Here is a 10,796-nt window from a genome sequence, read left to right as displayed (position 1 = left end):
CGACACACTGGTGTGTAACGTGCACCTGAACCAACAACTGTGAACATCTGTGTTTATTTCACAAAAATCCCATCATTAAATCAGCGCTTTAGTTTAAACTGTTTTTATTAACTTGCAGTAAGATTCATAATAGAAAATGAGATCAAACCATTTTCTATAAAAAAATACAAGATCAAATGACTAAAATTCATATTAACATTTTGTTATTGTCGAGAGGCTAAAGGAAAAAGCAATGATGGAAAATGAACCCGTGTGTATACGTCCTCACCACTACACACTATTAACACAGGTCAACACACTGGACACGTTTCCATTATTCTGTACTGAGAGTGAATATTATTAGAGAAGACATATTAAGATCTTTCCCTTTCTTAAGCATCGCTGCCTGGTGTTATTAATGCTCATAAAGTTTACAAAACACCTGTAATCATGTGCAGGTATGAGACCGTTATCTTTAAACATTTAATTTGTGGGACTAAAACGTGTCTTTCAGTTCATTTCACCTCTTTAACCGCATGGATCTTTATAAATAATGACACAGCTAAAAACAACAAAAAGCCATTCAAGAAAAAAAAATCCGAGCCAAACTGCGTCTGCGGTGAATTCAAACTCCCTCCAGCTTTTCATTTTAAAGTCCTTTTAGGCTTCACCGAGGTGCGCGCCATCTAAAGCCAGCAGGTAAATTAGCTTCTCAACATCACCCAGACAAAAAAAAATAAAAAATAAAAACATCCAGAGGTGAAGGACCTGGCAAAACGACTGCTCACATTCATTCACGCCTTCATGTTCACAGTCTTTTCTCATCCGCAGGCTCCGGTTCACCGTCGTTCCTCCCCCCCGGTCGGGTCCGAGTTCAGGTGAAGAGGGGTCCGGTCGGTTTCAGATGGTCTGGTATCCAGCGTGGCTCCTCTTCCTGCCTATTAGATACGCGATGAGCACGATCAGCACCAGGCCGGCGAGCGCCGCCCCGACGATGATGGGGATCAGCATCTGGTCTCGGTCCATCTGACACTCCTCAGCTGGACGCGGAAACAAAAAAAAAAAAAAAGAGGTAAACGTGTCCCATAAAATAACAGCCAGTTAAAAAAAAAAACGCTCGTACCTGTGGCGAACTGGTTGGTTTTGACGTCGAAGGGCTGGACATGCAGCCTGAACGTGTTGAGGGAAAAGGCCGGCGCCACCTGCAGGGTTTGCTCGGCGTTGCACATGTACGAGCGGCCCAACGTGCTCTGCAGGTAGTTCAGGCTGTCGTTACCGGCTGTGAACGGATCTGGAGAAAAGAGCCAGAGGGGTCAGAGCTTCATTAAGAAGTCACAAGAAGTCACAAAATGATTTGCTTCACGTGTTCCGGGTTCACAAACCGGATAAATTCGCTTGCAGATCGATCCCGCTCAGGTGGTACTTGCTGGTGTTGGAGTTCTGTGAATGGGAACAAGAGTCACATTCATTCACCAACAGAAACAAACTGATCAAACCACAAGATGATAAGAAATTAAGTTATCTACTCAAAACCGCTTAGCTAAAGGCCTAATTTATAAAAATTATATGATAGTTAATCATAATGATAATACTGATATTAAACAAGAGAAATGGATTCAAGATCTACAAGAGGATATCATGGAGGAGGAGTGGAGTTCAATGTGCTCTGAAGCTCAAACGCAGACACGAGGTTAAAATTACTATAACTGGATAATAAGAACATATGTCACCACGGAATAATTGAATAAGTTTGATCCTAATAACCCAGATAAGTGCAAAACATACAAGGCCACGCTTTATTAAATTATCTGGAGCTCTGTGGTTATATATCTCAGATCTCCTCCTCTTCTTGTCCTAAACTGTGCATACGTGGTAAATATCCCAGGAATTGTGTATCATCAAATAAGGAAAAGAAAAGGATTGAGCTTTGTCTGCTTCAGGCCAGATGTTCATTAGATGTTGGAGGAATGTTTATTGTCCCTCTATCAGACTTTAGTTAAGGAATTAAACATAAAGCTTAACATTAAGAGACTCACTTATGTTTATGTGGAAAAAAAGAACCTATAAATTCTATGAACTTTGGGAGAACTTCTTGGACTTCATTAAAAATATGGACATGAAGGAGGCCTTGGTATTGAGAGCCTGTATTGTGTGTATTAATATTATTATTATCTTTTTCAAATGTATTTATGTTTAATTTGTTTGATCGAGATTATGTTTCACACTCCTGCGGGTGTTGCTGTGGTTGTAGTGTTTGGGTTTTGGAACAGAAAAATCAATAAACAGACGTTAAAAAAGAAAAAAGGAAATGTAGTTACCATGGTGAAGGTGAAGGTGAGCGCGATCATTCGCTCCTGGGTCAAAACTAAAGTAGCTCTGCTGGCTTCACATGATCCCGATGAGTTCGTCAGGCTGGGGTTCAGGTTTAATAACTCCTGGATGGTCTGGTAAAATAGACAAAAAAAAAAATGCACAGGATTAGTTTTACCTGAGGACGTCCTGAGTTTCAGATATATGTTTGTGTTTCATGTGGCACATTCGTACGGAGTAAACAAACTTTTACACAATTTATGATCCGTTGTTAGGGCTCTGCTACTTTCCTTCTCACTCTACATCATGTTAGAGGCAGTTTTAATTACTTTGCAGATGATAATGGATGATAAAAATATATTTTTGATACTATTTATCCTGCTGTTATTATTTAAATCAGAACCACCTTTACAGACGGACACATTAACGGTGGATTTAATGGTTTCAAGTGTCTAAACAGGCGACTAGTTCAGCAACATTGCTCCATAACATCTGTCCAGACTTGGAATTATAGCACAAGAGACAGAAAAAAAGCTGCAAACAAAAGTCTCAAAACTCACCCCTAAACCACATAGATGTCGATTTGCACTGGATTAGTTTTATCAGAGGATGTCTGTGTTACGAGAATTATGGCAGGTAATTTCCATGTAATTTTTACTTTACAAATCACAGATAATTTGCACAGGATTAAAATCAAAAGGTGATTACTACAGACTGCCGGGAGTCCCCAGGTAAAACTAGTCCCGTGCGAATAGGGCTTTAGACTTGGACTTTAAAGGGCAATTACTTAGCTTAGTCGTCCACAGTGGGGCGGGTGATACTGGGAATTCTGGTATCAATCTGATACCAAGTAAATACAGGCTAGTATCGCCCACACTGACACCAGTACTTTTCACTTGAAACATCGTGATCATTGAACAACTTCATGACTTTACCTTTAGTTATTTGATTATGATGAATCCGTTTCCATTAACTAATTTCAATATTTCAATTTAACAGCATAAAAATGAAATAATTCCCCTTTTACTACACACTTGTCATAGAAAAAAGTCATTAGTGCAAAATAAGACAAATATAAATAGACCAATGTAAACAACACAACAGCAGTGGTATAATATGAAGTCAGTAACAAAATCTGTTGAGCAAATAAGTAAACAATGACCCACGATTAGTTTTTTACACGACGTGTAATTATCTTCTCTTCCGAGTACCAACGTATTTCAATATTTCAACATAGATTTGAGTCTCAAACTCTGTCCATATTTTACCACAGGAGGAGATGGAGAAGCTCAGACTTGGAGAGAAGCTGCACTCACATGAACTCTGTGATGAGTAATTAATTTACTGGACGTATAGAAGAGAAACTGTCACAAAAGTATCGATCTCATCACACTAGTATCGATCCAATACCGATATTAACCGGTATCGATACTTATATATGACCTAGCATACAAAAGAAACACTCTTTAGAACCACAAGTAAAAAGAAGAAATAAAATTAAAATTGAAATTTAAAATAGAAAATAGTGTAACCAAAAAAAAAAAAGTGAGGTGCAGTAGTGTTTGTGTTACCTTATTCTGAGACTGGGAGAAGTAGGAGACGTTGAGCTGAAGTCCCATCTGGGCCAGGAGACACAAGGAGCCGTTGTTGTCCACGGTGTAGTTGCCCCGCTCAGGTGTCCCCGGGGGGGTCGGCTGTGGGGGGGCTGCGGTTGTGGCGGTTGTGGTGGAGGGTGGAGCTGTTGTACTGGTCTGATCCGCCGCGCACACGCTCTCTGTGACAACAGGAAATAATGATGAATTTATTTAAGATGCGTTTAAAGAAGCAGGTTAAAAACCACGCGGAGACAGTTTCACCTGTAGGACTCAGGTCGTTTCCTGGCATGTACGCCTCCATCCTCATGTCGGTGAAGGTGACGTTTGCGTCCTCCACTGCGACCGTGGTGGGACTCATGCAGCGGTAGGTGGTGTTGACTGCTGCCCTGATCCCGACTGAAGCCGACACCACGGTCACCACATCTGGGACGCAATAAAAAAAAAAACATTCACTTCATTCACCCGACTGTGAACTTACATAAAGAGTGACACTTTTTTCTTATGTTTACATCGCGCTTAAGATAAAATTATAGTTGATGCCGAGTTCAAAGTCAAACCATCGACTCATTTGAATTCACGTGTTTTTTATAGAACTGCAGGACGTAGATACAGACATGACCTTCGCATGTGGTTTCCACTAGTGTGAGACATTTCTACGACAGTCTGGCTCCCACTGTGAGTAAAAAAAAAAAAAAAAAAAAGAATGACGGTGTCTTTTTTTCACCAGTCGGTTTCATTTTTGTTTCTACTTCCTGCTTCACTTTCAACAGAAGCAACTGAAACTTTCACTTGAAAATTTCACCTGACACGAGTCAAAATAATGTCTGTATCTCCAAACCACCTCAGTTAACCTTACTGATTCTTTACTTATCATAATATATTATTATTATTATTATTATTGCAGTTAACATATACTAAGATCATTTTATGGTGTTCACCTTTGTTATTTCTATGCATTTTGCGAGGTAAGACACTTTATGTCATTGCCTCTGGTTGTTCATTACACATAAAACATATTTTCCCTATATTTTGAAGGTAGAGGCTTAGATCGATTAGGTATTAATGGAAAAAGCACTATAACGTGTCAGGATTATAGTGTAGTATTATGAAACAGATGTGGTTATAATGGGAGTCAATGGGACAAATTTGGTCACGAGGTGTAAAAAGTGTCAGTATGATGCAAATCTCCTATTCTATATATAATATACAGGCTTTTGGAATTAAGCCTGTTAAGAATAAAAATAAAAAAAATAAAAATTCATACAGTTAACCTTTAAACTGACCGGTATATTGAGAGCTGAACGTAAAAAAAAAAAATAAAACAAGCAAAATATAACTTTTGGTCCCCAAGATGGTCCAAGAGTTAATATATATCAGCATATATATCAGTAACCTGTATTATAGTCTCATTAGACCGTACTCATACTGACATATTTTTATGTTTTTAATATTTTTATGTTTTTATTTGGTATGTTTAGCTTTAACTTCAAACTGATTCTGGTATTTGTTCTCACCGGAGCTGTTGGCGTCAGGGAAAAGTGCGGCGTCACTGAGGTTGTACTGCAGAGTCAGGTTAGCGACACTGTACAGACTCCCGTTGGTTGAAAAGCTCAGGCCGAGCGAGTGGCCGGATCCGAACACCGCCACCAGCCACGGCGACAGGCCGCCTCCGCCGCAGGTGCTGCTTCCTGCGTCGACGGTGGTGGAGTTGGGCAGAGAGATCTGCGCCGTCCTCTGGGGGGACACGACAATAAACAAAGTGTTAATGTAGAGATACGGCGACAAACGTGAGGAAATCTGTTTCACCGCACACTCACTCTGCCGCTGGAGGTGTTGTAGGGGATGGAAAAGGATGCAGACAGATCGGCCTTAATGCAGGTGGAGTTCCCCTGCCTCACTTCAAGGGAGACGGCCTCAATGCAACCTGTGGGAGGATAAAAAAAATAAATAAATAACGTAAAGTGAAAATGTAATTAGGATATGCACACATATGCAACACACCTGAGAATTAAAGTATGTAACCATATGGTTTAATTTGGAGGTAGATAAACACTAAGGTTAGAAATGTGTGACTTGCACTAGTGTATTTTCCATTTTGTTAATTTGACTAATTAGTAAAAGGTGCTGATTACAACAGTAGCCACAGTTAAAAAAAAAAACTGTTCACCCGAGCCACCACTAGAGGGAGACACAGCTAAACCAGAGCTGTATATAAGAGAGAGTCTGGCCAACTAGGGAATGGACCGTCTGAGCTGTCCCTCTATGCTGATTGGTTCTGAGCTGGTCACGTGTTCCACAGGCGCCATGTTTGATACATCCAACAAATACTGACTCATAGAGAATGTTAAGATTTTATATACGAAAAATAAAGTCATACCACCATCAATGTGAACCTTGGTCTCAAAAACGCTGCTTTACAAATGGATGAAGTCTGAAGTTAACTTAGCCTTATGCTAGCCATATGCTAGCTAGTTATCTAGACTAAAGGCTTAGAAAAATAGCAGCTACCATCATATATACTGTGAAATCCATGTGTGCATGTAATTTATGTCCATGTAGATACACATATTTAATTGACGCGTAACTTTGCCTCAGTTACTAGTTATTTTGGCTAGCATGCTAATGTTATGATGATAATATTCAATAGTAAGGCCAGTTTAATTTTCACTATTTCTGATTATTTATCATTTTTCTGAGTAATTCCAACTTTTTAACAGTGATGGATGAACACGGAGACTGAGGAGAAGGTGAACACAGCTCCATGACTGATGAGGTGATTGGGCTACAAAGCATTTTACAGGCTCATTTAAGATATTTAAAGGAAGTAAACACTGAAATATTTAAGCGAGGGCATTTTACATACTGACAGAAATTGGCAATAACATTTATAGACCTGTTAATGGTGAAAATAAGACATTTATTTCAACATAACACATACGCCCCATTGGGTTACACTGTAGAGTCTAACCTCTGATGTAGCAAACATGGCGCCCATGATTTACATACGTCTCTTAGTTGAATAATAAGAGTTAATTAGCTCCACTGCTGCAGACTTGTAGCAGGTGTAGGAACATGTCCTGAGTGTGACTCCTGTGAACGTTTATCAGCCAACCTGGCAACTTTCACACTTGCATTGTGGACTATTAATACCATTGTCCTCCACTCACTGTCTGGGTGTGTTTGCATAGTCCTACGACATATTGTCCAGAAGCCACAGCAGATATTCAGGACTCTTATCTTAAGAAACCTTTTTCGCCATTTTCATCGCACATAACGCAACTCAAGAGTTTCACTGCTTGCTTCACACTTCCCAGAATGACTAAAATGACATTGAGCTTGTTTCCCTTTAACTTGCTTTTTGTGTCTTTATTCTGACTGATAATCTAGTTAAAGACTTAAGTGTGGTGGGAAAATAAAATTAACTTATCTGTCATAAATTATAGTGTTCCTGGTAATTTCATAACTCCCTGAGAGTTTCCCCTCTTTTGTTTTCTTGTCACTTTCCTGCCCTTCTCTTCCCTTCGTCTTGTGCTTTCTCCATTTATACAATCTGTGCCTCAGTCTTCGTCAACAAGGCACGTCCTCACCACGCTGCCCAACCGAAACCTGACCCCGGTGTCACCTCTCCGTTCACCCGGTAAACACGCAGCAGGCGCTTTACACAACTCTGTAACCTGATCGTCAAGTAAAAGAAATCGTGTGTACAAACTGTCAGGCTGTAGGTAGAATACGAAACAGAAAACAGCCCCTTGTTGTTTTTAGGAAACGTTCATGGGGTTTGTTGTGGAAAACAAAAACCGAACTCCCGGTAAACAACTATCACGGTTGATTATTTTAGAATGAGGCTGAAATATGCGCTGTAAGTGTTTGAGCTGCATGCGTCAGCGTGATTAAACTGGTCATAAACAGACACCGTCAGCGGGCCCCTGCAACAACAAAGCCATCACGGTGGTCACGTGACGCTCTCAGATGACACAACAATGAGGCCGATGTGCCGCTCCACAACATTAACACAACCTGGGCGTTATGTTAGGATAGAATTAAAAAAAAAAGGAAACTCTTAACTTCTGTGTGACACATTTTCATCCTTCAACACAAGGGACCTTTTCATACCAACATATTTAGTCTAGAAATGAATGGATTTATCAGTTTCAACATCTTTAAAGCTCTCCCACATAGTATTTAACAAATACTAAATCTGTTACAGCTGTTAAAGTTGAAGCTAAATATTTTTGCTACTATGAAGTACATAATTTTGGGCATGTGGACATTAAACAGACGGATAAACAGTTGCTTTAATCAAGTTTTAAACTAAAAAAGAGCCAAGTATTTGTTGGCTTCACTATGTTAAATAGAAGAATTGGATACTTTTGTGTAAATGTGATGTAAATTCAATAGATTTCGACTTTTTACTATAGAGTATATACTTAATTAGAAAAAAAAAATCACACAATTATTGAATAAATTGTTAGATACAGCTCTAAATTAAAAGTTCATATATTAGACAAAAAAGTGACATGTTAAACCTAAAAATATTAACTCCCTATATTTAAATTAGTTGTGAAATTATTTAGTAATAGATTACTGACCAACTTTGTCGATCTGGCTCAATTAACCCTATCGTTATGGTTATTATGTACAATATTATGTATGATGAAACCAGAAAACAATCATTTGATTATCAATTTCTTTCTCTGATTGAACGTTCAGTCATTTTTTCAAGTAAATTAAATACGATTTACAATTTTCTGACATTTCATAGACTAAAAATTGATAGATTATTAACAAAAAACATTGCCTTATATATAATTATAAGTGGCCTAAATTAAAAAATGAATTCAAAAATAGCCCAAAATAGTTGATAGTTGATTCGTGTTCTAGTGGTGGAAATTTCAAAATTTTATTTCATAAAAAAAACATGAAGAACAGTTACAACTCAGGTGTCAACATACGGCACGTGGGCCAAGAGTGGCCCACTAGAGGGTCTAATCTGGCCCATAGCATGAAGTTGAATGAAGTGCGAAAAGTACGTTGACTGAAAATTATCAATGAAAATAACTGCCATCCTTAATGTGTCTGTTGAAAAAAATGTTTTAGAAAAAAAATGTCTTTAGAAGAAGAAGCGCTGTCTGCTGTTAACGCCATGTACACACGAAGATGGTATTTTTTTTAAAAGCGACCCCAAAAATGTTAGCATCTAGACGGAACCACTGAAAACGACTGAAACTGCTGCAGTACCCATGCCGGGCCGTACGTGGCGCTGTAATGTCACTCTCTGAAACCAGAAAAAAAAAAAGACCAGGAGCATGTATAAGCTTGGACCGTATAACATAGCTATTTGCGTTAAGAGAAAAAGCAACGGGTGGCATTTTCAAACTTTCCCACTTTGGAAACCGGTTTCAAAAATGTGCGGTTTCAGCCTCTGAAAAAAAACCGGCTCCGTTAAGACGGACAGCGTAAACCATAAAATATTTTATGGTTTAAATGATTTTTTCTATTTTATGGTTTAGGCCTAATAATCATAAAATATTTTATGGTTTACAGTGAAACACGGTTTCCTGCTTTTGGGCCTTGGGCGTATGTTTGACACCTGTACTACATACAGTCTATGGGGTGATCTGAGAGATTTGAGACATTTAGACATTTAGATCATTTATTGTGACACCTGTAAATGGTCATAAGTATTTGAAAAAAAAAATGCCTGATGCATTTCCTGTATTTTAATGCAAATAGTTGTAAATAGCTTTGTTGTTTGCCAAATTTCAACGTAAACTTTTGATTTCACAATTTACACTTTTGACCTGCATTTCAAAACGATAAAAAAACGTATTTTGTGGTGTTCAAAGTGAAACTTTCTCCTACTCGGATTTTATGGTTTTTAATGTGGGTTTAAGGTCCAATGTGATAATGCGGGTTGTCAAAATGACAACCAGGCTGTGCTGGAAAGAACGAAACAAAACAAGGAGGTTGGTTTTTTTAAGATGAAATATGAAAAGTAAAAACCAATTACACGCTGGACCAGTGGGTTAACCGCAAAAAAACAAAAAAGACAAAACAAAAAAACACACTCACCTAAAACCGCAAACCAGGCGGCGACGACAGCGAACAGACCACGAGAGACTGTCATCCTTGAAGTTTTTAGCTTCTATTTAAGGAAGAAGGAGAAATAAAATAAATCTTTTTTTTAAAAAAAAAGGAGGAGGTGGTGTTGTTGTTGCGCCGCCGCTGCAGGCGCAGGTGGGTCTATATAAATAAAATAAAAAAAAAATGCACTTGACTTCACGGACCTTAAGCTAAAAAAAAAAAACTGGAGCTTCGCTGTTATCCTTCTTCCTGTTGTTGCTTCCTCTGCTGCCTGGAAATTGATTTTTAGGGTCGTTTCGTATCTTTACAGCAGGTTTCGGTGGTGGAAAGGAGCAGTGAGTGCGGTTAGATGTCGGCCTGAGACGCTCTGTGTGGATAAGCCATGTCCCGTCATGTGAACCGTAGCATCTGATGTGCGATGCGTAAAAGAGCCGATGTTTGGTAGTGGGTCAGAAGATCCGAGTCCCACGTGGCCAATCACATATGACGACACGTAAAGTCGATTATCATTATTAGAAAAGCTACTTAAGACATTATTTATTTATCCCATGATGTCACAGCAGCACGGATTTAGACAAGAATATAGAGGTGAAAAAAACAATATAAAATTTGGAAAGAATATACATAACTTTATAATTATTAAGTGGTCTAAATAAACAAAAAAATATATATATATTTTTTTAGACACACCAGAGGGTCTAAGTGTGAAAATTACATAGAAGACTGCAATTTATTTTTATATAATAATAATAATCCAACCAAAACCACAAAAATTACAGTGTTGATGAGGAGTTATATGAAAAAGAACTACATCATTTTGTATGACAG

The 10,796-nt window shown here is 38.5% G+C and overlaps 1 protein-coding gene across 1 annotated transcript; it reads right to left on the bottom strand.

Annotated features, from left to right (window-relative positions):
* Positions 1-92: 92 nt before the first annotated feature.
* On the bottom strand, positions 93-10,393 carry lamp1a (lysosomal associated membrane protein 1a). The gene is made up of 10 exons (XM_047580577.1): positions 10,172-10,393; positions 9,957-10,029; positions 5,702-5,808; positions 5,399-5,618; positions 4,146-4,307; positions 3,861-4,063; positions 2,298-2,423; positions 1,362-1,419; positions 1,103-1,270; positions 93-1,019 (listed from the first exon to the last, which is right to left on the bottom strand). Exons 2-10 carry the CDS (start codon positions 10,009-10,011, stop codon positions 880-882), a joined length of 1,239 nt encoding a protein of 412 aa, XP_047436533.1. The 5' UTR covers positions 10,012-10,029; positions 10,172-10,393; the 3' UTR covers positions 93-879.
* Between the last annotated feature and the right edge of the window lie 403 nt (positions 10,394-10,796).

The sequence above is a fragment of the Mugil cephalus genome, chromosome 3 (assembly GCF_022458985.1).
Source record: "Mugil cephalus isolate CIBA_MC_2020 chromosome 3, CIBA_Mcephalus_1.1, whole genome shotgun sequence".
NCBI lineage: Eukaryota > Metazoa > Chordata > Actinopteri > Mugiliformes > Mugilidae > Mugil > Mugil cephalus.
This window is presented reverse-complemented; position numbering and strand designations above follow the sequence as displayed.

Excerpts from the sequence above, each read along its gene's own strand:
- lamp1a (XM_047580577.1), bottom strand. The coding sequence starts at position 10,011 with ATGACAGTCTCTCGTGGTCTGTTCGCTGTCGTCGCCGCCTGGTTTGCG. Across the intron at positions 5,619-5,701 it reads ACAACACCTCCAGCGGCAGA|AGGACGGCGCAGATCTCTCT; the intron begins GTGAGTGTGCGG and ends GTGTCCCCCCAG. Across the intron at positions 4,308-5,398 it reads CCCTGACGCCAACAGCTCCG|ATGTGGTGACCGTGGTGTCG; the intron begins GTGAGAACAAAT and ends ATTGCGTCCCAG.